The 22,953-nt window shown below is 38.8% G+C and overlaps 1 protein-coding gene across 1 annotated transcript in view; it reads left to right on the forward strand.

Moving 5' to 3' along the window:
- DNAAF9 (dynein axonemal assembly factor 9) overlaps nucleotides 1-22,953 on the forward strand; it is a 78,458-nt gene that overhangs the window by 39,314 nt on the left and 16,191 nt on the right. Inside the window, exons 20-28 of the mRNA XM_063335535.1 lie at nucleotides 103-190; nucleotides 3,908-4,011; nucleotides 7,337-7,483; nucleotides 12,321-12,409; nucleotides 12,642-12,740; nucleotides 12,959-13,076; nucleotides 14,917-15,005; nucleotides 16,320-16,478; nucleotides 21,301-21,426. Of these exons, the coding sequence (XP_063191605.1) occupies nucleotides 103-190; nucleotides 3,908-4,011; nucleotides 7,337-7,483; nucleotides 12,321-12,409; nucleotides 12,642-12,740; nucleotides 12,959-13,076; nucleotides 14,917-15,005; nucleotides 16,320-16,478; nucleotides 21,301-21,426 (1,019 nt within the window). The remainder of the gene's footprint in view (nucleotides 1-102; nucleotides 191-3,907; nucleotides 4,012-7,336; nucleotides 7,484-12,320; nucleotides 12,410-12,641; nucleotides 12,741-12,958; nucleotides 13,077-14,916; nucleotides 15,006-16,319; nucleotides 16,479-21,300; nucleotides 21,427-22,953) is intronic.

Here is a 22,953-nt window from a genome sequence, read left to right on the forward strand (position 1 = left end):
AGAAAACCTTTTCTCTTGAAGCAAAAGCATGAGAAAATATTCTTGCCTGGATTACAGTCCTTGATCCAGTCTGTGATACTACTATTTGCTTTTCCTGTTTAGGAAGACAAATCTTTTCTGGGCACTTTACTCACTGGAGGCGATGGAGCGTATATTTGTTCTAGCAATCCACGCGCCATGCCTGCAGAAGGTGAGATGTGGGTTTTTTTAAGTTGTTCTGCTTTTTCTTGTGTTGTTTTGTTTTTTTTTTTCCTTTTCTTTTTAACCATAAGAAAGGTGCACAGTTTCTGGGATTCTCACGTCTGGTGAGCCTACCTATACTGTTACCTTAAGCTTTATTTCCATGTGCCTTTTCAAGTCTCTCTTTAGTTAAACTTCGTGTCTTATTTTTTGTCCCCAACCTCTGCTTGAAACTCCTAGTGCTAGAAGAAGGATTCTAGTCAGCTCGCTAAAGGCGAGCTTTTGAGGCACACGGGACTCTTACATGATTGACAGTGAGGTTTTGCAGACATGGGAGATGGTTTTTTTCCATAGTTAACATTCAAACAAATGCACAAACTCGCTGCTTCTATCCTTAATATATCATGGGCCATATTTTCTTTGCCTTTTCTGTATCTATATGAACATCAGGTTGGAAAGATGGGGCGTTACAGTAGTGACAGGATGCCATGGGCTCTCAGCTCAAGAAGTGAAGGCAGATATGTAACTTTTGGACAATGTGATACATTGCCTGTGAAGTAGGAGGGGACTGGAATGCTTTTGCTTCTAATTTTATTTACAGTCTTGTGTTCTTTGCTCCTACCAAAGACACCTCCTGGAGCTGACATGCTGTTCCAGTTTTTTTCCATTGTCATTTTTGCTCAAGAACCTCAGTGCTTGTTAGCACGGATGCTCACTGTATTACAGAAAGATGCTTGATCTTGGTCCTTTTCAGATTCAGTCAAGTTACTGCTTCCTGACACAAGATTACTAGCAACAGTCTTAGATCATTCCTCCTCCTTTGGTGCATTTTCCTTCAAGAGTTTAAGTAACATGAATATCCCAGTAATACAGCAAAAGACAATTTGGGAGGACTGTTGGAAGGGGTAGCCCTCAGTTCACGGCCTTACATTAATGTGCCTTGCTTTGCCTTGAACCAACAGATACTTCTTAAGGCGTAACATTTTTGTATTGCCTTGTACAGAGAAGGTACTGTTGTCACAGTACTGATGTACAACAGGCGGTAACTAATACCTGACACCTAAGTGCTTAGTATTAGCAGACGATCTTTAGAGGAAAATCTTTAGCTTTATTGTTTTTGTAGTTATACAATGTAGGATCGAGGATAAATAATGATGTATAAGACAACTAAACAGCAACCTTCACATAGCAAAATTTACTTTTGCTCTAATTGAGCAGATTTTAAAGAAGGTTAATGGAGAATAGCATTTAGCTATTTTGCAATACAGTGCTGTGGGCATGTGTTCACTCAGTAAATAACTAGAGAACGGTGAATTTTTTTTTTTGGCTTTGTGAAAACTGGCTGTGTGTCCCCCAGTGGAGCAATTTACTTTTTCCCTTTTTTGGTGAGATTTGTGAAGTTAAATGTTTTGATAACTCTTGGGATGGAGAGTTATAAGTAGGTGGTATAAGGACTATTATGTAACACTTCAACAAGCGAGATATTTTCTCAGGTGTCAAGTGAAAATGAACTTGATCTCGTTGCCTTTTGCATATGCTGCAAGACACTTCGCTGTGCTCTAATTTGGGCTCTACTGAGGTTGCAGCTATGTGGTCTGGTAAGATTAGGTGCAAAAGGCGCTGTCAGACAGGCACTCATCTTCTCTCTGTCACTTTTGTCTTACTGTAACAAGGTACACGTTCAGGACTAAAATACGTCAGTCAAAAAAGTTCGGGCTGTTAAACCTTTTCCTTTTTATGCTAATACATCTGCTGTGTTACAGATTTTTGTAGGATGAATTTAACTGAGTCAGTCTTGCTAATTAAACTCTCTCTTTTGTGCTTAATCACTTGTGGAAAATATACAACTAGCAGATCAAGTTGTTCTTGATATAATTCACTGACTTCCATGTTAAAGGAAGCCAGTTTAGTTTGAATAAATTAATACTCCTTTTGGGTTGCTTTTCTGTTACAAAAGAATTAACATTTCTGATTTCCTTTCTTTTCCCACTGACACATTCTCTGTGGAGTTGATACTCTGTGAGATTTGACAGAAATGTACTTCAAGTATTTTTGTATTTTGCATTTTTCTTCCTCGACCGCTCAATAGAAGGCTCATACCTGTGCTGTGACTTGGCTTTTGTGAGCACTAGAAGCATCAGCAGTGAACATACTGTATATGTAAACCATTAAACCTCCACCTCTATGTAATTATGTATATCTTTGTCTCCATTCTACTTGATCTGCATTTGGATCATGACGTTGTGGTTGTAATTAAATTTCTCAATTTAATAGTAGCTGTCTCTCCAGTGCAATTTTTATGTGAACTAGAAGTTTCAGTCTAAAACAGGTTCGCAGTTAGCAGAGCCTATGTATTTTTAGGTAACTGTTGAAATCGTATGTCTAGGTATGGTGATTTGGTTTCTTATCAAGCTCTTTTTTATTAGAATGAAGTCTTAATACCGAACAATTTTGAAGATCTTATTCTAAGTGGCCATTTCAAGAGGAAAACATCTTTGTTTCTTTATTATTTTTCCCAAGCACTGTTTGAGCTAGATGTGCAGTCATGTTCAGCTGTATGTTTTAGTTACTTTTGCTGCTTGGCTTTGCTTTTTTAAAAATGTAACTCTGAGTAATGCCACTTTTTTCTTTTTGTCTTTTTTGTTTTATTTAAAGAAAATATTTAACCTTTCCCTTTTGCTGACTCACATGCTTCTCTGTATGGGATGTGAGCCAGCTTTTAACGCATGGTCCAGCACTGGTAGCAGAGGTCCAGCTGGCAGCCCCTGCTTAGTCATTTGTTCATGGCTTTCTTATGACTGTTGGAAATCAGCTTTTTGCTGATGTCAGTTTCTAGTGCTTTGGTGGAATTTTGTTTTTATCCATTTTACCATCTAGCCTTGCTGTTTCTCATTTTCCAGCTGCTCTCCCTGGTCATGCAGGTTTGTTAAGAACCAAAGTATCTGTAAGTTGACAATAAAAATGGAGATAGAATGAATGCCATGTCACTCTTGATTGGCACTGGATTGTTAGCTTCCAGGGAAGTTGCTTGCTCGGTAACAGTTGTCTCTATACGCAAAAGAAAATGCAAGTCTGCAAGTAAAGGGCTTTTCTGTTTTAAACTTAGTCAGGAAGTGAAAGGAAAGTTGTCATGTGTGGGGTTTTTTTTTTCCTTCTCTTTTTTTTTTTTTTTAACTGTCTGTGTGTTATGTGTTAGTATATTGATATTTTGCTGAAAATCTGACCAACTTGTCACAATGTTTACATTTTCAGTTGTTTTGTATGTAAGTTTTTCTTAAGTTCTTGTTTTGTCAGTTTTAAACTTCTGGAAGTTTGCAATTCAATGTGATGAACATTTTTTTTCAGCCTGTTAAAAAAAAAAAAAAAAACAATAAAAAAAAAAAAACAAAAACAAAAAGCAACCCAAAAAACCCCCCCCAAAAACCCCCAAAACAAACAAAGCTGCAGAATATTTATGATAAATGGACTCCAGGGAATAAGATTAAGTCAAATGCAATCATAGTTATGATTCCTGTCCTTGATGGTGAGATCCGGTAAAGACTGAATGGTTGTGCTCTGAATGCTGTCTAGATACTATGCCAAATTTTTACTCAAATGTTCTACATGTTAAATATAACAAAATTCTGCAAGAACATAGATTTCTTTCTCAGAAAGAAGAGGTATTCATCACAGGGTGCTGAAATACTGATATATACCTAATACAATTTTTTTCTCTTTCAAATTCTAGGCAAATTGTACTTCTTTTCAGATGGTGTTCTCTTCTCTGATCCCCATCGTGGCAGCATTTCCATTTCAAAGAACCATATGAGTTCTATTTCTCTCTATGATGGGGTGAGTATTGTGTTTGTTCCTACTGTCATAAACTTTTTATTCATTTTTAACAGTACTTCTGTAGGGTACTAGTAGAAAGTTTCGATTTCAGTTGCAGTTTTACAAGTGTGTGCGTAAAACTGTAATAACTTATGCAAATCTCTACACTTCTGGTATTGGTTAGCTTAACCAATTTCTAATTGGTTAGCTAAACTGTAAGGAGGAGAGAATTTTGTATTAGACTGAGTTATCAATATGGTCTTAATAGTGTGAAAAACTGCTTTTCATTAAAAGAAGAATTGCAGAACGTAGCATTTATAAAACATCTAGCAGTCTTAAGTGATGGATAGAGAAAAGTCCAAGGCATAGTGAAGTCACGTGGTGTATTGGAGGATGAAATTCTGCCTTCTATTCAAACTCTATTTAACCTTCAGTCAAACGCTCGTGGCAGCGTACTAGTTATCTCTGGAGAGGTCACGAGCAGCGTCTGTCTACTGTCTTAGAGTGTTGTGTAACTGACAGGGTGAAGGGAATGACTGGTTCATGTTTTCCAAGCTGAAAAGTGAGAAGGAAAGGCATGTAATTACACATATTCTGAGTAATTACAGTGAAAGATACAACGTTAGGTGTAGGCTTTTGCCATTCCTGTGATCAACTTCTATCACTTCACTTGGCCAATTTGCCACGCTAATAGTTTGGTTGTCTGGCTTAGTGGGTATTGAGACTTAGCTTAATGATGGCAACTCAGCTGTTTGTGTTTTTTTCCTCTTCCAGGCTGGGTTAACTATCACTTTTTCAGAATGGAAAAGAGGTTATTTTGGTTATTGTTTCCTAAGCACTGGAAAAAAATAATTTCTGTTTCCTTTAGTTTCTATTTTCTTCAGGTACAGTATTACACACTTGTTTAGTGACCTCCAGAAAGCATTGTGTTGCTATGATTTCATCATATAATGGAGGAAGCCAGTAAAATACAATAAAAGTGTGTGATTCAATTGAGATGAAAACACAACAGTGAAGAGAATCTTACCTTAGCTGCCTTTTCTTGTGTATCATGTTGATTGCTCCTTGGTAGTTTAAGAAACTATTTTAACACTGACCTTCCTTCTATTGTTTGATTCAAGACACTCACTTTCATAAAACTAGCTATTTATGGGACCTGGCTATCATTCCTGAACTGATGCCAGATTTTTGTGTAAAGCTAAACCTTGTCAGAGAGCATTTTATTGTTCCACTGACTTGGCATAATACAAGGGTGGAGAGCTTAAAATGTGAAGAACTGACAGGAGAAGAAGGGTAATTGTTAGTATGCTTTTTCCTAAAGTTATTGCAACAATATTGATGGAAAAGGAAGGATAACTTCATGCTAGGATTAAAATAAAAGATACAAAGACTTTAAGTGATGCAAAGTACAGTTTCTTAGCAGCTCTATCACCTTGCCTGCTAGGTGCTTCTCTTCTTAACTTGTCTGCACTTCCCTCTCCAACGTGTGTTGCAGACTTCTCTATTCTGAAGTCCTTGAGGCTCATAGACATCGAGTGCATGGATGACACGGTAGATTCCTCACAAAATGGTACCGTGAAGGTCTAAAGCAAAAATCATCCCAGTCTTTGCAGTGTCAAACATAAATCTCCCATCTTGTAAGGCAGCACTATTCTAGCTTAGTACCAGTCGTCCTGGAAGTAAAAGAAAGCTCAACAGGCTACGCTGCCACCCAGCGTAGCCTGTTTTATTCTATATCTGGTCAGTGTCTCAATAAATTGTATCAAGGCATCTTTACTTAAGATGCTATGTGCTTGGTTTTAAGATCTTATTTAAGATCAAGTATTTCAGCTTTTAAGTACCTGAATCCAGTATTCATTTTGGCCATTAATTAAGTGAACAAATATTAGTAAGTAATACTTAGATTTCACAACAATATTAAGATCTTGTAAAACTTTAACCTGATGTCCATAGGGATTATGACTGCTTCTCTTCAGCTTTTTTCAATTTGTGGAAGCCTAAATACTTGCCAGGAGGAGGAGCATATTGTGTTGGACACTTCACATGCAGATGGCAGCATGTATGAGCTGGCCTTTTAGTCATTTCTCATGAAATCTCTAAGCTATCCTTTAGAACCCAGGAACTGTGGACCATGTTCCAAAAGCCATTTTCTCTTCAGAGAAATTGTTCTGTCTTGAGAGAACATTTTTGTATGTTCTTCAGTAACCTCAGTGACTTCGAGAGGATTAGTTTTATAATTAATCCCTCAGTCAGCAAAGAGTAGAGATTCTATTTGCAAATGTCTCTGAATTGATGCCGATTCTTATATAAGTGTTGCCCGGCTTGAGTTTTTTCTTCTTGAAAATTAGTAAGTAGAGTTCTTTCCTCACTTCTCCTGTTAAAAGGGAGATGGATGGTACTCAATTTCTCGTTTGAAGTCTAAGTAATGGAATCCCCATTTTCCAGGGATGTTTCATGCTGCTGAATTTTACTCTTTTTCTAATATTTTGGTGTGAAAAGAGTTACAAGTTAAAGCTTGAGCATAAAACACTTCAGCATCCTGCAAAGTTGTCCTTAAATGCCTGTGGTGAAATACAGAAAACCAAGGGTCAATATTGTTTCATTAGAAGTAAAATTGGACAACCTGAGTTCAGTGCTTCTGAGGGAAACCCATCTTGAGGGCTTCAGCTTCATGTTGGTGAAGATTTAATTCAGGTGAAAGAAGCAAAAGATTTCATAGAACTTTTGCTCATCAAAGTATCTGAGAGAAACGGGACACTTCCAACATGCAAGCGACCTACACTTTAAACCGCAGGCCTGATAGTTGTATCTTCTTGCAGTGTGATTCCATTCAGGTCAGAAACTCAAAAGCATGATATAAAAAAAATAGTTTGCAATAGAACCATGCCATCCTTCTGATCTTTTTAGCTGACATTTAATTCATTCCTCCAGGGTGTCTGTGTCAGAGGAGATGTGTGTGTATAGATGAAGGTGGCTTTGTTGTGAAGCGTTAGCAGAGGAAGGGGCTAAAGGTCTAGTTTTTGGTGGAGGGAAAAGAATAGAAATTAAAATGCAAGCTTTTCAAGACAAGACAAAGCTTAGGTGCTTAGAACAATCTCAGCTTTCTTTAAAGTTTACAATATCTCTAATGGCTGCAAAGTAGAAACTGAGGAGTTCCGTAAGTGGCTGTGCTTGATTCTTCTGCTCCATACCTGGGCTATGCAAGCTAATGAACCTTCGGATCTTTATGCGTGCCTAGCTATGACTGTAGTAGTTCTCTTCTAATTGCTGCTATTTAATATATTAAGCCTTTTTTTCACTTTTAATAACTGTTCATTTCAATTTGTCCTGTTTCTTTGTTTTCTAGGATTCAAACAGTATTGTTGCTGCTCTCTTTATAGACGTCAAAAGTTCCTTGCTTGCTCACCTACCAATTGAATTCCATACCCGAGACAACCTCTTGATGATTGCACTTTTCCCCAAAACAAAGATTTATAAAGCTTTTTATTCACAGGTAAAGTTAAAAAAAAAAAAAGATTGGTTTGGGGGGAGGGGGCAACCACACAATTATTTGTGTTTCAGATGAGAGGCGAGGGTTAATTTGTTGATGTCTATCTTAACTAATTAAATTTGGAAAGAAGAAGGGGAGAGAGAGATGGCTGATGTGATTTTGAGGCTGCTTATCTTTTATATAAAATCAGGGTGTTGCAGTAGGAAGGACTGTTACAGATAACTTTTTCAATAGTGGCAGATAACATAATGTGGGGCAGTAACCATAGATTGCAGCTTTGAAGATTCAGACCGAATGTTGGTAGGAGGTTAGTGCAGTGACTGGAACAGGTCACCCAGACAGTGAATCTCCACCTTTGAAGATTTTGATAACTTGGCTGGACAAAGTCACAGCAGAGCTGATCTGTACTGCCAGCAATAGTCATGGTTGGAGAAAGAGGTGGGTCTGGAGACCTCCAGAGGCTCTCTTACAACCAGAAGCTCTGATTCTCTGTGTGACCTATGGCATCTGACTTGAAGACTCAAGATTGTCATGGAGTGGACTGCCCTGCCACGTAGACCTTCCCAGTCCTTCCTAGGACCGTTATTGCTCCTGATCTTAGAAACTTGCGTGTGTGAGAAACTTTAACTTATGTATACATTTCTAGTGATTGTGTTGCTCGTTAATTTTAATGCTTGCCATGTGCTTTCATTGTGTCTTTTGAAACTAGCGAGTGCTCTAAAAGCTTGTTTTCTAGTAGTTGCATTTTAAATGTAGCACTGGTGTATAATTGGCTACAGCAATTGTATGTAGTGGCAGAGGTTCTATTGTGTTTTTTTGTGGTTAGACACATTTGGATCGTGATCCTTAGGGAAGTTCTGTTAAATTCTTTAAGTATCCCATATGGCATTCTATTATTCTCTAAGTAGATTGACTTCATGCATTGTAATGCAGAGGCTTTTAATAAACAAAACTTTATAACAATAGCACTTTTGAGGAAATGAGCCTGGAGATTTTAGGACTTCACAAGGGTTTTAGTATGCGATCATAACACTGGACTGGAAAAGACCACCTAGCTCAGTGAGTACAGCCCCACTGATAGTATTAATGTTACCATAAAATTTCTCCTCCTTTTATCTTAAGTGTTTGGATTCCTCCCACTGTTCCACTATGTGAGTGGTTGGGAATATTTTGTTTGTTTGTGAATTTTCAGCCAATTTCATTAGATCTACTTCTATATCTGTTGTGTTTTGTTTTTTTTTTTTTTTTAATTTTGTCTACCAGCAGACATCCTTGAGGTATTCAGAAATTTTAGACCTAGTCTTTCTGGCTTATTTGGCCTAGTAAAATAAAACCAGATCCTTTTTAATCTATGCTTATAAAAAGTTCTCTTTCCCTCTGTTTGTTGTAATACTTTTCTTTTGATCTGTTTTTTGGCTGTAGGTATCCAAACTGTGCGTAGTATATGAGATGTGGGTATTTGTTTATTATACAGAGGCAATAATAGGTACCCTTGGTTTGCCTTTACTTTTCACTGCTGCCTTGAATTCATAGATCATGCTCATTTTTTGAGAAACTCCTCCAGGCTCTTTCTCTTTTGCTACGCACTGATACTCCAGCTGATTCTAAAAATGTTTGTGTGCTCATTCTTGCTTTCATACTTACCTTCATCCTAATTTTTCTTTCTGTTTCTTCCATTCTTACAGTTAGATCTGTTTTTCTGTGAAGCATCTCAATGCTGTGTAGACTGTCTCCCAACTTAGTTCCCCAAAATGCTGGCAATTCACTTCAGTCTATGCCAAATTCATTGCAAAGGGTATAATGGGGCATTCCCTAAGCAACTCTGGTGAATGTCCCTAGCCTTCTGCTGCTTTGTTTTTCCTGTGCTATTTATTCTGGTCCGCCTTTGAGTTCGCTTTTTGCCGAACGGTTCTATACTGAGTTTCAGTTCCTGCAGTTTTAACAGTTTCTCATCCGGCACAATAGCAAGCTTTGCTCAAGTTCAAGTTGATGAAACATGTATTTTGTCTTGAAGATGTGATCTTGTGAATAGTTTTCATTCATGAGATAAAGTGTACCTGATTGTGTAAGCCATGGAAACATAATATTATATTTTGTTAGTATTTACCTTCAGGAATTTATTGATTTCCTCCAAAATCTTTTATAAAAGTCTGCATGCCATTGAAGTCAAATAGACATAGTAGTCGTTCTACAGACCTGTAGTTACAAAGATTCACTAAAATGTAGGTACTAGTTTTACTCTTCTACAGTCACATGGCACGATACCTCACTTACTGGACCTATGCTTTAATTATTCCAAGCCTCCTTGAAATAGGGAATGGCAGTTACCAGAGACTGTTGCAAGATTCTGAGCATACAGAATTGGAGTCTGGTTTGCAGATCCTGCGAAGACAGGACTGTACCTTTCATGTCCTCACCCTAATTGGTAGGGGAGGAAAATTTGCTTAGGCTTTGGGATGTATTGATTTCTCTGGTTTTCTTCACTTTCTCTAATGCCATAGCATCTCTTTTTTTAAAATGCTTGTTAAGTTATACAAAAAGGACTGATTTATTTCCACTGAGTTCTGTCTCAGTCTGACCTGTGTTTTCACTTTATCCCTAGCCTTTTGACTTGTACAGAATACAATTTTCTGTTGACCAGTCCTCCTTTGCATCCCTTGTAGGCATTTTCCTTAGTCTTATATGTGTTTTGAAGTGGTTATTTGTTTGATTGCATGTGTCCTTCTACATGAGCAATATTGTCTTTGTTAATATCAAAAGTTTATTTTATTTTGATGTTTTTTATCTCAGTACCCTTGTGTTTAGGATGCCTATTTACTTGTTAATGGAAAGCAGTCTTTTCCTCCCCCAGTTGTTTTTTCTTGCAGCAAATTATTGTGAAAAATGACAATGGCTGTTGCCTTTACTTACTAAAAGAAGGGAAATACCGCACATTTAAATGACTGTGTGATTCATCTGAATCTGATTTCTAGGTTTAGATTGCCATTCATATTAATGTGACTTGGCTAGGGCAATAGGATGTAAGCCAAAACACTGTTCCCTAGAGAAACGAAAGGCTCCCTTTTCTTTTGCAGAAGAACAGAGTTTTTCTTAATTATCTAGAAATGATTACTGCAGTCTTACCTCATGAAAATTATAATATTACTTAAAGGAGGCATATTAATTCAGTTCCTGCTGTACAGCAATTGTACTATAAATACCTAGCATTTTTATCCGTGAAGCACGCTATGACTAAAAGATACTCATGAATGGTGCTGTTACTTTGGTGGGTAAATCTTTTTCCTAGGATTTTTTTCCCCCGCTATGAAGATGAGGGGGAGGGGCGGGGAGGAGGAGGGCAGGAACTACACCATTTCAGTAGAATCATAGAATCACAGAGTTGCTGAGGTTGGAAGGGACCTTTAAGATCATCAAGTCCAACCATTAACCTACCCTGACAAAAACCACTTCTAAACCATGTCCCTCAGTACCACATCTACCCTTTTTTTAAACACCTCCAGGGATGGTGAATCCACCACCTCCCTGGGCAGCCTATTCCAATGTTTAATAACCCTTTCAGTGAAAAAATGTTTCCTAATATCCAATCTAAACCTCCCCTGACATAACTTGAACCCGTTTCCTCTTGTCCTGTCACTTGTCACCAGGGAGAAGAGGTCAGCCCCCATCTCTCTACAACCTCCTTTCAGGTAGTTGTAGAGGGTGATAAGGTCTCCCCTCAGCCTCCTCTTCTCCAAGCTAAACAACCCCAGCTCCCTCAGTTGTTCCTCATAAGGTTTGTTCTCCAGACCTCTCACCAGCTTTGTAGCCCTTCTCTGGACACGCTCCAACACCTCAATGTCCCTCCTGTAGCGAGGGGCCCAAAACTGAACGCAGTACTCGAGGTGGGGCCTCACCAGTGCCGAGTACAGGGGGATGATCACTTCCCTAGTCCGGCTCACCACACTGTTCCTGGTACAGGCTAGGATGCTGGTGGCCTTCTTGGCCACCTGGGCATACTGCTGGCTCATATTCAGCTGGCTGTCCACCAACACCCCCAGGTCATTTTCTGCCAGGCAGCTTTCGAACCACTCCGCCCCAGGCCTGTGGCGCTGCATGGGGTTGTTGTGACCCAAGTGCAGGACCCGGCACTTGGCCTTATTGAACATCACACCATTGGCCTCAGCCCATCGGTCCAGCCTGTCCAGAACCCTCTGCAGAGCTAACCTACCCTCAAGCAGATCAACACGCCCGCCCAGCTTAGTGTCATCTGTGAATTTACTGAGGGTGCATTCAATCCCCTTATCCACATTGTTGATAAAGATATTAAAGAGAACCGGCCCCAGCACCGAGCCCTGGGGGACACCACTTGTGACTGGACACCAACTGGATTTAACTCCATTTACCACCACTCTCTGGGCACGGCCATCCAGCCAGTTTTTTACCCAGCGAAGAGTACACCTGTCCAGGCCATGAGCAGCCAGTTTCTCCAGGAGAATGCTGTGGGAAACGGTGTCAAAAGCTTTGCAAAAATCCAGGTAGATAACATCCACAGCTTTTCCCTCATCCACTAAGTGGGTCACCTTATCATAGAAGGAGATCAGGTTTGACAGGCATGACCTGTTAAGAAGTAAAGTTACTTCTTAAAGCAGTTACAGTCTAGCCAAAGAGGAGCTTACAAAACCTGATCTGTGGAGACTTCTTCCATGTTTTGAATTCTTGCGACAAAACCAGTACTCTGGAATATTTAATGGCTAGTTGAAATGCATGTATTTTTTTTAGATGAAGAAAAAAAATTCCTAAATAAATCCAAAACAAATTTTGCAAAATAACAATGCTTATGCATAGGTCTGGTTTATTCCAGGTTTTCTCTTCGTGGCAAAACCAGACAAACTCAGGATTATCTATAAGGGTTGTCCAGGAAGAATTACTGTCTGTGGAACAAAAGAGACTGTAAGTTCATGCCATTTACTCTAGTGCAATTATACATTATCTGTGTGCTACAGTCAGAAGAATGTTGTCACTCATTGAAGATTTTGATAATGATTCAGAAAGGAATTACTGCACTCAGTGCAATGCTTGCTTTATTTTTTTCATACTGGTTAACATGTAGGCATCTGTTTTAAAGAAGATAATTTCTAGGTTTCTCCTTTAACTAACCGATTAATTAATTTGCTTGGTTTAGGCATTCCAGTGTTCAGAAGCTATTTAATGCCTTGTCTTTTCCTTCTGGGGAGAGATGCAGGGAGCTGAAAATATCTGCTGCCCTTCCAGAATTAGAGAGGTGAGAAATTATTTTTGTTTTCAATCAGTATTGTATACGATAATAATACAAAAACATTCTAGTATATGTAATACTCGTCTAAAAATTGCTTATTTAATAATTCTGTCTTCACACTAGGTGTTTTTATTCTGAGACGAATTATTTCCTCTGTAGGAATGTGAACGAAGTCTTTTTGTCTTGATTGTAAGAAAATATACCTTCTGGTTTTTTTTTTAAAGGTTTGTGCAACATTTTACTGTCAGCAGCGTCAGTCACGAGCCAATAATGCGAGCACATCTTCCTATTTTATTGCAACAGTCGGAAATCATTCCTGATAGCAAAGCAGACAGTGATAAGGTAAGGAAGCAACCCAGCAATACTTCCTATCCCTAGTAGAGAATATTTAGCAAATGAGTTGTGTTACAGGCAATGCAATAAAGTACTGATGTGTGTTTAACTATGCTCTCTGCCGCCTCCTCCGATACCACCAGTTCACACTGAACTTGCTTCAAGTCTGTTTCTTAGAATAAATTGCTCTGCCCTGTTTTTCCTGGTTATATTACTTTTTTTTTTTTTTTTCACTTAAACAATCTTTTGGAAGTGCTAATGGCCCTTCAGCCTGATAAAATAGAGGCAGAAAATGAGGCATAGATCTTCAAGTGAACAGTTTTCTCTAATGTCCAGAGAGACTTGCCCCTAAAGCAGTAGCTTGGTTTTTATGAATTGCTGAATAATTTAACTGAATTGTTCTCTGGAACATAAAAGTCCTTTAAATAGCATAGAGGTAGCACATGATATTTAACATTTGCTGATATTATCTGTAGAACACTCAGTTCTCTATAGGGGCAATAACAATTGTCAAACTTGAGTGCTTTAAATAGCATTTCCAGAGAAAATATTTCCTTGTAACTTTCCAGCATATGAAAGCTGCTGTAAGCAAGAAAGTCAGATCAGCAGGAATATAGTCTTTCTCTATGAATACTGCAATATGTTGTCAGCCTTATTTCCTGGAATCTAGTTCAGAGACCACACTGATGCTTAAATTAAGTATTAATTAATAAACTTTTATTAATGTTTTAAAATCTGATTTTAAGGTTAATTTAATAGTCTTTGTGTACGTTTTAAAAAAAAAATAAATCTTTCTATAATGTTCCTACCAAATTCTGTGAAACACGCAAACTTAGTAACTCTGATTTTTCTGAGGTGGTTCTCTATATCTAGTATTATGAATACTCATTTTCCGTGAGCATCTGAAAGTGATTTTGAGGATAGGATCCAAAGAGTCTGTAGACAGCTATCTTCAAGTATCATGTAGAAACTGTAAGAGGTGATTTTTCTGTTAGTAGCAGATGGTATGCAGGGTGATGACTGATTACCAGTGACATAATTTCTTAAGTTCAGCGCGGCACAAAAAGTTGTTGTTTTAGTCATGTTTCTTCCAGAGCTCATTTACTTAATTCTGTAGCTTCTGAAGCAGACTCGAATTAGTAGTATAGAACTATATCTATATACTTTGGGAGTGTTCTCTGACTTCTTACCAGAGTTTATTTGCTATGATCCCTCTCTCAATACCACAAGAAATACACATAATGGAACCAGTGGTGCTTTATGCAACAAAGCTGTTGGTATGTTAGAGCTGTTATTGTGCAGCCTCTTACCGGTCCTACTCAAAATGCAGCTTTGCTGGAATAAATATTGTGTATAGCATGCTTGGTACAGTATAAGAAACCTAGAGTTGCTCTTTGTGTTTGAAAAGACTATTTGATGTACACCATCGCTTTTTGAACCATTTTCTCAAATACTGTTCTAAGTATTTGAATGTCCCCTTTTCATCATAGGAAACATAACCTATTTGGTGTCTCTTGCAGTGTTTTTTCTGATGTTTGCATTAATACTTACACTGCAGACTAGATTTTAATGTAAAGGTTTTGATAATACTGTTTGCTCTATTTTTTAATTATCCTTGCACAGTATTTAAGGTATGAAAACCAAGAGAAAACACGTCTTTGTGCATATCTGAGTAATTGCGTAAAGACACTACAGTTCTACATTATCTTGCTGTTTCTGTGGTTAATGTCACTTAACTTTGTGTTTAGACTTAAGATTTTATCAAGATAGAAGCCTTAATGTGTGCGCAATTGTAGCTTGTTTCTAGTCTTCAAGTGGCCTCCCTTCTTGTCTCTTCCCTGTGTTTTAGGTGGTTATCACCATTATAACTGGTCTTCCAGGATGCCATTGCAGCGATCTCTGTGGTTTTCTTGTAACTTTTAACAAGGAGCATGGAAGGTTCGTACAGTTCTGGCTTTATAGTCCAAAGCAGCGATCATACTAATCACCAAAGAACTACTGAGCATGAAGGAGATGAAGCTATCAATGTTTCACTTTATTTTTATTTTTTTTTAATACATCCCAGTTTCTAATTTGTGAACAGATGTGTTATCAGAATAAATTCAGTAAATGTTATGGGGCACCTTAACTAGTTCTACATAGCGCTGTGTAGGGTAGATGTTGCTGCAGTTCTGTTACTTCAGGTTTCTCATTTAACTGTGTTGTGCCAGGTATATTTGCTGTTAAATTTTAGACATTTAGACAAGAAAAATAGCACAGGAGGTTTCTTTGTTGGTGTTCCATGTTAAGAATACCACAGGTACCACTGTAGGTCTATGACATGTGTCTGGAACTATCACTGATGCTACAAACAGTTAAGATTAATTTTAGAAGGGCCAAATGAATTCTCCCTTAAGCAGGTATGGAAGTTGCCACAACTTGAAGGAAACGGGTGAAGAGCTTCCATTTACTGACATGTGTAGTGAGTCTAAAATGCATTCTTCTTGGAGAAAAGACTATGCTAACAGTCCTTGCTACAGCACTGTTTAATCTGACCTGGTTTCTGTTCTACAATAGCAAGAGATATATCCAGGACATCTATTGTATGGCAATAAGATAAATCTGCTGTCGGAATTTGCCATTCTGTGTGTTGATTCTGCTTCTAGAAAATCAAAAAAAAGAAATTCTTAGCCTTTTAAATCTTACAGCCAGACACCTTAGCATTTCATCTTAGTAATGTTCTGGACTGTTTCTTTGTCTTACTTTTAGCTCAGTGTCTTGATGTTAGCAAGTTGATTTAGAACAGTTTTGTGGTTCTGTTTTTACGGCAAACATGTAAAGTGATTTTTGCATGTTCTGTAATCCCCTTACATTCCATCATGTTTTCCTGCAAATGTCATGGTTACTTTTTATTTTTGCAGTGAAATATTTTCATGCCCAGAGTGTTTTGAATTGGATTAATACAATTTTTGTTTACTTCATCACTAACAAAGATCAGAATTACTTATACGATGTGCTACTTTGAAGAAGCTGTTGAACATTGTTTTATTAAAAAACAACAAAAACCCACAAAACCTTTTGGCAATAGTACAAAGAATGTTCTTACACTGGAAATGATAGAAAGCCAAATAAATTCCTCTTTCCCATGTGGTGTGAGCGATGTGGAATCTTAAGGCTTGTCAAATTTATTTTTGGTCTGTTGGCTCAAAATAAAGAGAAAACAAATATTATGTCATAGAATGTTAACTTCTTTCCCTGTTTTATGTTGTTTAGGTGGATAGTTTATCGGCAAACTATGGATAGTCCTGAATGTTTCAGTGCAACCCACTTCCAGCGTTACCTCTCCAGTGTCCTGGAGGCTCAGCAAAACCACGGCATCCGTCAGTCCGCTTATGCTAAAAAGAATAAGCGTCTCTTAGTCGTCTTGCAAGGGTAAATGTTTGAAACTGAATTTTTGCATATTCTTCCTTTTCAGTGTCATATTCCCAAGACACTTTTAAACTTTCCCATCATGCTGAAGCAGTCATATTTCTGTGCTAAAGTGTAGTACTCTGTGAATTCTGTTTTATGTATGTACTAAACTCAGCTTTTCTGCAATCTGTTAATTTTATTGCGTGTTACTGCATTGGAAGAAAGATATCCGTAGTCTTCCTTCAATCATATGGAAGGACAGAGTGCATCTGCTTCTTCTTCTGTATTTAGGAGATGGACTCTGATTTTTGGCTTCTCAAAAGAAGTTTTCTTGCCCTTTCCAGCTGCATCTTAGACTGTTGATAAATGGCACTTTATTGGTGCTGCTGTATGTGGTTTGGTTTTGTTTTTTGTTGCGGGTTGATGTTTGGTTTTTTGGTTTCTTTTTTTTTTTTCTTTTTTCTGTTTCCCTCCACCCACCCACCCCCCCCCCCGAGGTCGTAGATAGAGAGGTATTTGCCCTTCAAAGGCTGGTGAGACTTCTTCATGCTGGTTATCTGTCCTTAAAGACTGCTGGAGTACTGGTCTTTACTGTCTTTAAAGCTATAGATTTAGGTGAGGGCACTAGAGCAGAGATAGCTTGAGATGCGTTGCAAACTGCACTCCAGAGCTGCAGGCGGATGTTACTGAATATTATCTACTACAGCATTATGTTAATATTTAGAGGGAGTGCTGTGTGTTGTAGTTCCTCTTAGTACACAAATGAATTACTGCTACTTTTTCCCACCAGACTTGTATTTTGCTGATAATAAAACAGAAAAGCATGGAATAAACGCACAACTTGTTACAGAATGCAGAAAAGCATGTTAGCTGAGTTCTCGCTCTATCTTTCATGTATAATTTTCTTTGAAAGTTTGCTAAAACGTTGAAATTGTTTTGATGAAAAATGGGGATGGAGCACCTCCCTATTTCTTTCAGAGGACGATTTATTGTCTTTAAGGCATTAGATGACTGAGTGCTTCGGAATAGAAATTAATTTTAGGAAGTGTGATATGGTGTAACACAAAGACTGTAATTGTATCTCTCAAGTGCTTTTACAATACCTTAAACTTCTAAAAGATTGGTGAGTGCTAGAGAATATTTAATAAATAAATTCATGGTTTCCAGAATTAAATGGTGCATTCACTTTGCAGTATTTTTTCCTCCAAATAGAAACTTAAAAGCCTGAGCTACTGTGACTCTTACTGAATTTTTTAAACAGAGAATGAGCGTGCTACAGTAAGCATAAGAACCAATCTTTGCATTTTTGCAAGCATTTAGCATCTTTGTGTGCATAGATGCTTCTTTCTCTTTGTGTTTCTGGTAGTCCTTGCTTTGATTCTTTGGCAGTACTAGCTACAAAAAATGTGACACAAACTTTGAACATTCCATTTGTTAAAAGATAGGAAAGAGGGGCATTATTACATGCATGTGAGTTGCCATCTGAATAAATATTTGTGCCATTTTTGCACATCACTTCTCATATGGTACGTTCTAAGTCTCTGTACTTCAGAATGAACGGCTCCATAAAGAGCTTGCAGGCTTTTGTCCTGCTGGTGGACTTGAACCACCCCGACATCTGCTGGAAAAGTAGCACAGCGAGCTCTAGGCAATCCAGGAGACTCCTGGAGTGTGTCGAGGATAACTTCTTAAGCCAGGTAATAGACAGCCCTACCAGAGGGGATGCAATACTGGACCTGATGGCCACCAACACAAGTGAGCTAATCGGTGGCATCAAGATTGGAGGCAGCCTGGGCTGCAGTGACCATGCACTGGTGGAGTTCGCAGTCCTGGGGAATATGGGTCAGGCAGAGTAAAGTCAGGACCCTGAATTTTAGGAAAGCAAACTTCCAGCTGTTCAAGGAGTTAGTCAATAGGACCCTCTGGGAAACTGCCCTCAGGGACAAAGGAGCAGAACAGAGCTGGCAGATCTTTAAGGACACTTTCTGTAGAGTGCAAGAGCTCTTGATCCCCTGGTGTAAGAAATCAGGCAAGGAAGGCAAGAGACTGGCGTGGCTGAGTTGAGACCTGCTGGTCAAACTAAAGGGCAAGAAGGAGATGCACAGGCAGTGTAAGCAGGGACAGGTATCCTGGGAAGGACATCGGGAAGCTGCCCAGTTTTGTAGGGATGGGGTCAGGAAGGCCCAGGCGCAGCTGGAGCTGAACTTGGCAAGGGATGCGAAGAATAATAAGAAGGGCTTCTAGAGGTATGTCAGCCAGAAAAGGAAGGTCAAAGAAAGCATACAGAGGGGAAACATTGTGCTCATTTTTTAAAGTGTAGAAAGGAGGACCCTAGAAACTGCCAACCTGTCAGCCTCACCTCTGTGCCTGGCAAGATCATGGAACAGATCCTCCTAGAAGCTATGCAAAGGTACATGGATGACGGAGAGGTGATTTGGCACAGCCATCATGGCTTCACTAAGGGCAAGTCCTGCCCTGACCAGCCTAGTGGCGTTCTATTATGGAGTAACTGCATCAGTTGACAGTGGAGAAGTTATGGATGTCCTCTATTTGGACTTCTCTAAGGCCTTTGACATGGTCCCCCACAACATCCTTCTCCTGAAATTGGAGAGATATGGATTTGATGGGTGAGCTGTTTGGTGGATGAGGAATTGGTTGGATGGTCGCATCCAGAGGTCAATGGCTCAATGTCCAGATGGAGATCGGTGACAAGTGGTGTTCCTCAAGGGTCTATATCGTGACCAGTACTGTTTAATATCTTCATCAGTGACATAGGCAGTGGAATCAAGTGTACCCTCAGCAAGTTTGCAGAGGACACTAAGCTGTTTGGTTAGTGTCCAAGCATGCCTGAGGGATGGGATGCCATCCAGAGGGACCTGGAGAAGCTTGAGTACTGGGCCCATGTAAACCTCATGAGGTTCAACAAGGCCAGGTGCAGGGTCCTGCACCTGGGTCAGGACAATCCTTGGTATCAATACAGGCTGGGGGATGAAAGGATTGAGAGCAGCCCTGCAGAGAAGGACTTGAGGGTACTGGTGCATGAAAAGATAGGCGTGAGCCAACAATGTGCGCTTGCAGCCCAGAAAGCCAACCATATCCTGGGCTGTATCAAAGGAAGCACAGCCAGCAGGTCGAGGGAGGTGATTCTGCCCCTCTACTCTGCTCTGATGAGACCCCACCTGGAGTACTGTGTCCAGCTCTGGGGCCCTAAGCACAGGAAAGACATGGACCTGTTGGAGTGGGTCTGGAGGAGGGCCACAAAAATGATCAAAGGGATGAAGCACCTCTCCTATGAGGACAGGCTGAGAGAGTTGGGGTTGTTCAGCCTGGAGAAGAGAAGGCTCCAGGGAGACCTTATTGCAGCCTTACGGTACCTAAAGGGGGCTTATAAGAAAGATAGGGACAAACTTTTTAGCAGGGCCTGTTGTGATAGGATAAGGGGTAATGGCTTTAAACTAGGAGAGGGTAGATTTAGACTAGATACAAGGAACAAATTGAGAGTGGTGAAACACTGGATCAGGTTGCCCGGAGGGGTAGTAGATGCCCCATCCCTGGAAACATTCAAGGTCAGGTTGGACAGGGCTCTGAGCAACGTGGTCTAGTTGAAGATGTCCCTGCTTACTGCAGTGGGGTTGGACTACATGGCCTTTAAAGGTCCCTTCCAACCCAAACCATTCTATGATTCAATGACCTCTAAAACTACTAGCAGAAAGAATTTTGTCAAAAATATGCTATTCACTTGAAAAGAATATGCAATTCACTTGATACAGCAGGCAATACTGAAGTAAGACTGATTAGCATGTTTCAGATAAATGCCGGTTTTCTTGTGGAATAAAGGTGAAGTCTCCGAGCCATCTCTGTTTGATGTTTCCATCTCAAGTGTAGCATTTGAGAACTAGTATTGTCTTCAGTGTGTTTGCCCATTCTGTTTCTGAGTCATTAGCAGGTAACATAAACTAGCTTTAGGGAAGTGCTACCCTAATTTGGCTGGAAAGGTTTTGATTCCCCGGCTACCAAGTGTTCATCTTTTTCACTAAGGGGCTATATATGGAGCTTAGCATTTTCTTCATTATGGTTCTAGTCTGATAGTGCTAAAAAGCATATTTTTTTCTGTTACAGCCAGATATTTTTTTTTTTCTTAAAGTTAGAAGAAGTGGTATAAGGTCCAGTGATGTGCAAAATAACTGACATTCTGGTAGCAGCACTGGCTTCAGGAACTTCTAATTACAGGTTTTCTGTTCTTTCTGGGTAGCTGAGTGTTGGTATAGATAGCTTTCAAGAAGCTGGAGTTCTCTAAATAATCCATTAACTTGATAAATGAGAGTACAGTTTTGAGAGAAGATTGTAACTGGCTGAGAAATAAACACCTGGAATAAAACCTCACATTCACCTAAACTTTGCTATCATACACAAGTATAATGTAGCAGTGGCTGGAGTACTGGTTAAAAATGGATGCATTAATTCTAGAAGCACTTTTAAATTGGAATGCAGATAAGTGAGAGGCATTGCTTTTTAATTTTTTTCTTTTACTCAAATCATAATTAGTGCTTAATATGCTTGTCACTAGGCATAACATGCTTGTATTACATTATGCTTTTTGTGCTTCCTGAAAGCTAGACTTTTCAGTTGTTCAGTGCAAAGTTTATACTGCTTTTCCCTATCAGTAACTTATTTCTAATGTTACTTGCAGTCAGCTTAATTTGTGTGGATTTGCCAAGTTTTGAACTGCTTTATAACTATTTTCTAGAAACACAACCTTCTTGCAAGCAATTGATTTCTTACTAGGTATTAAAATGTGTTATTCTGTTTCTCTGAAACCATATTTAATTTTGTTTTCTTACAGATATACTGATGTTATTGATGTTGTACAGGCTCTGCAAACTCATCCTGACCCAGATGTGAAGTCTTTTTTTGTCATTGGAGCAGTTAATACTTGTGTAGAGCCACTGAGTTGCTATATGGAGCATAGGTATAGTTTAAAGTATTTTTACTAGTTTGAAAATAGATATGTAAGTTTGAGATCACTTTTACAATAATTAGAGATATATGATGGTTAAGTGCCACAGAACTGTCTTAAATCTCATAAAACTGCTAGTTAATCCACCTTGGATGAACTTTGGGGTGCTGTTTAGTTTACAAGGAAGACACTTGGTTTCCCCTAGATATATAAATATATACCGTATTAATAAAAGTTTACCTTGTGGAAGAATAAACAAAGATTGTCATTAGCATACTGCTTAAATACATATACTCTGGCTAAGGACTTTGTAAAATCCGAACAGTCAACTGTCCTTTCATGTGCTTTTTAAATCATTTGTTTTTATAATTTTTTTGTGAGTATGACTAAAAATTGAGATGTGCATCTCAGTTTGGGTTATTGATTCTGTCACTACTCTTGGATATTAAATGAAGACTTTACAGATGTAAAATACAGAACTTATGGGAAGCAATCTGAAATTTAGTGGAAGAGAATGACAAAGCATGGAAGTAAACGCATTGCAAGTATTAAAATCTAATATCTTGGGTTACTGCAGAGGCAGGGTGGGGAGGAAACGGTAGCAAAGCCAAGTCACTGACATTTTTAAATAGGGTGGTTTGGTTGCTGTTTCACAGTATGTGTGTGTGCTCCACACTCAGCAAAAATGCACTAATTTCATAGACCTATCCGTAAAATTGTAATACTTAAATTTTGCAATTATGCCTTGCAGCTGATTTGATAAACGTAAGTTAAAGCAGTTACAATTTTCAGAGTTCTTAGCATTGCTTCTATGTGTGATAAAACTCTGTGCATCACAGCTTAGAGGTGAACTTTGCAATTATTTTATGAAAATGCATTCCTTAAACTTCCTAGCCGTTTAAAATGCTAGCCCATATGCTGCTTGTGCTTTGCCCTAGTCAATAAATAGATGTTATTTTACTGCTTCTTTTTGTCTCCATGACAAAGATTGTAAATAAATAATAAAGACTACATAAAATATTGGAGTATTGGTGCTGGAGTGCTGTTTAAACTTGTTCTTTCCATAACTATAGGAAAGACAAGTTCCACTTCTAGGGTTTTTTTAAACTTACTAATGTGTTACTGGTCATAGAACAGAGTAGTATTTATAGCAGCAGTAGCCTGCAATCCTTTGACTAACATTGTTTGTCTCCTGAAGTGCCGTAGCAATTGAAGGAAGAGGCTTAGCCTATGCTGTAGACTGTGTCTTGCTTTGAAGTTTCTTCTGATAAGAACTTACCGAATAGCCACGCACTGCCAATGACAAATCTTTCACTTGGGAAGCTTAGGCGGTTTCACTGTGAGAATTGAGAAGAGTGATTTTAATGTCTGACTCAAAACTTCTGCAGTCAAGAAAATCAAAACCCTTTCCCGTCTGAGAGTTCATTACTGTAAAGGTCCAGCTCTTTCATGAGCTCTTCCCTATGTTGATTAGCAAGCCAGGACAGGGGAAGGTAGTTGAACGAGGACCGATAAAGTACTATCTCTGGAGCTTTTGTG

This window comes from Chroicocephalus ridibundus, chromosome 5 (assembly GCF_963924245.1).
Source record: "Chroicocephalus ridibundus chromosome 5, bChrRid1.1, whole genome shotgun sequence".
Classification (NCBI taxonomy): domain Eukaryota; kingdom Metazoa; phylum Chordata; class Aves; order Charadriiformes; family Laridae; genus Chroicocephalus; species Chroicocephalus ridibundus.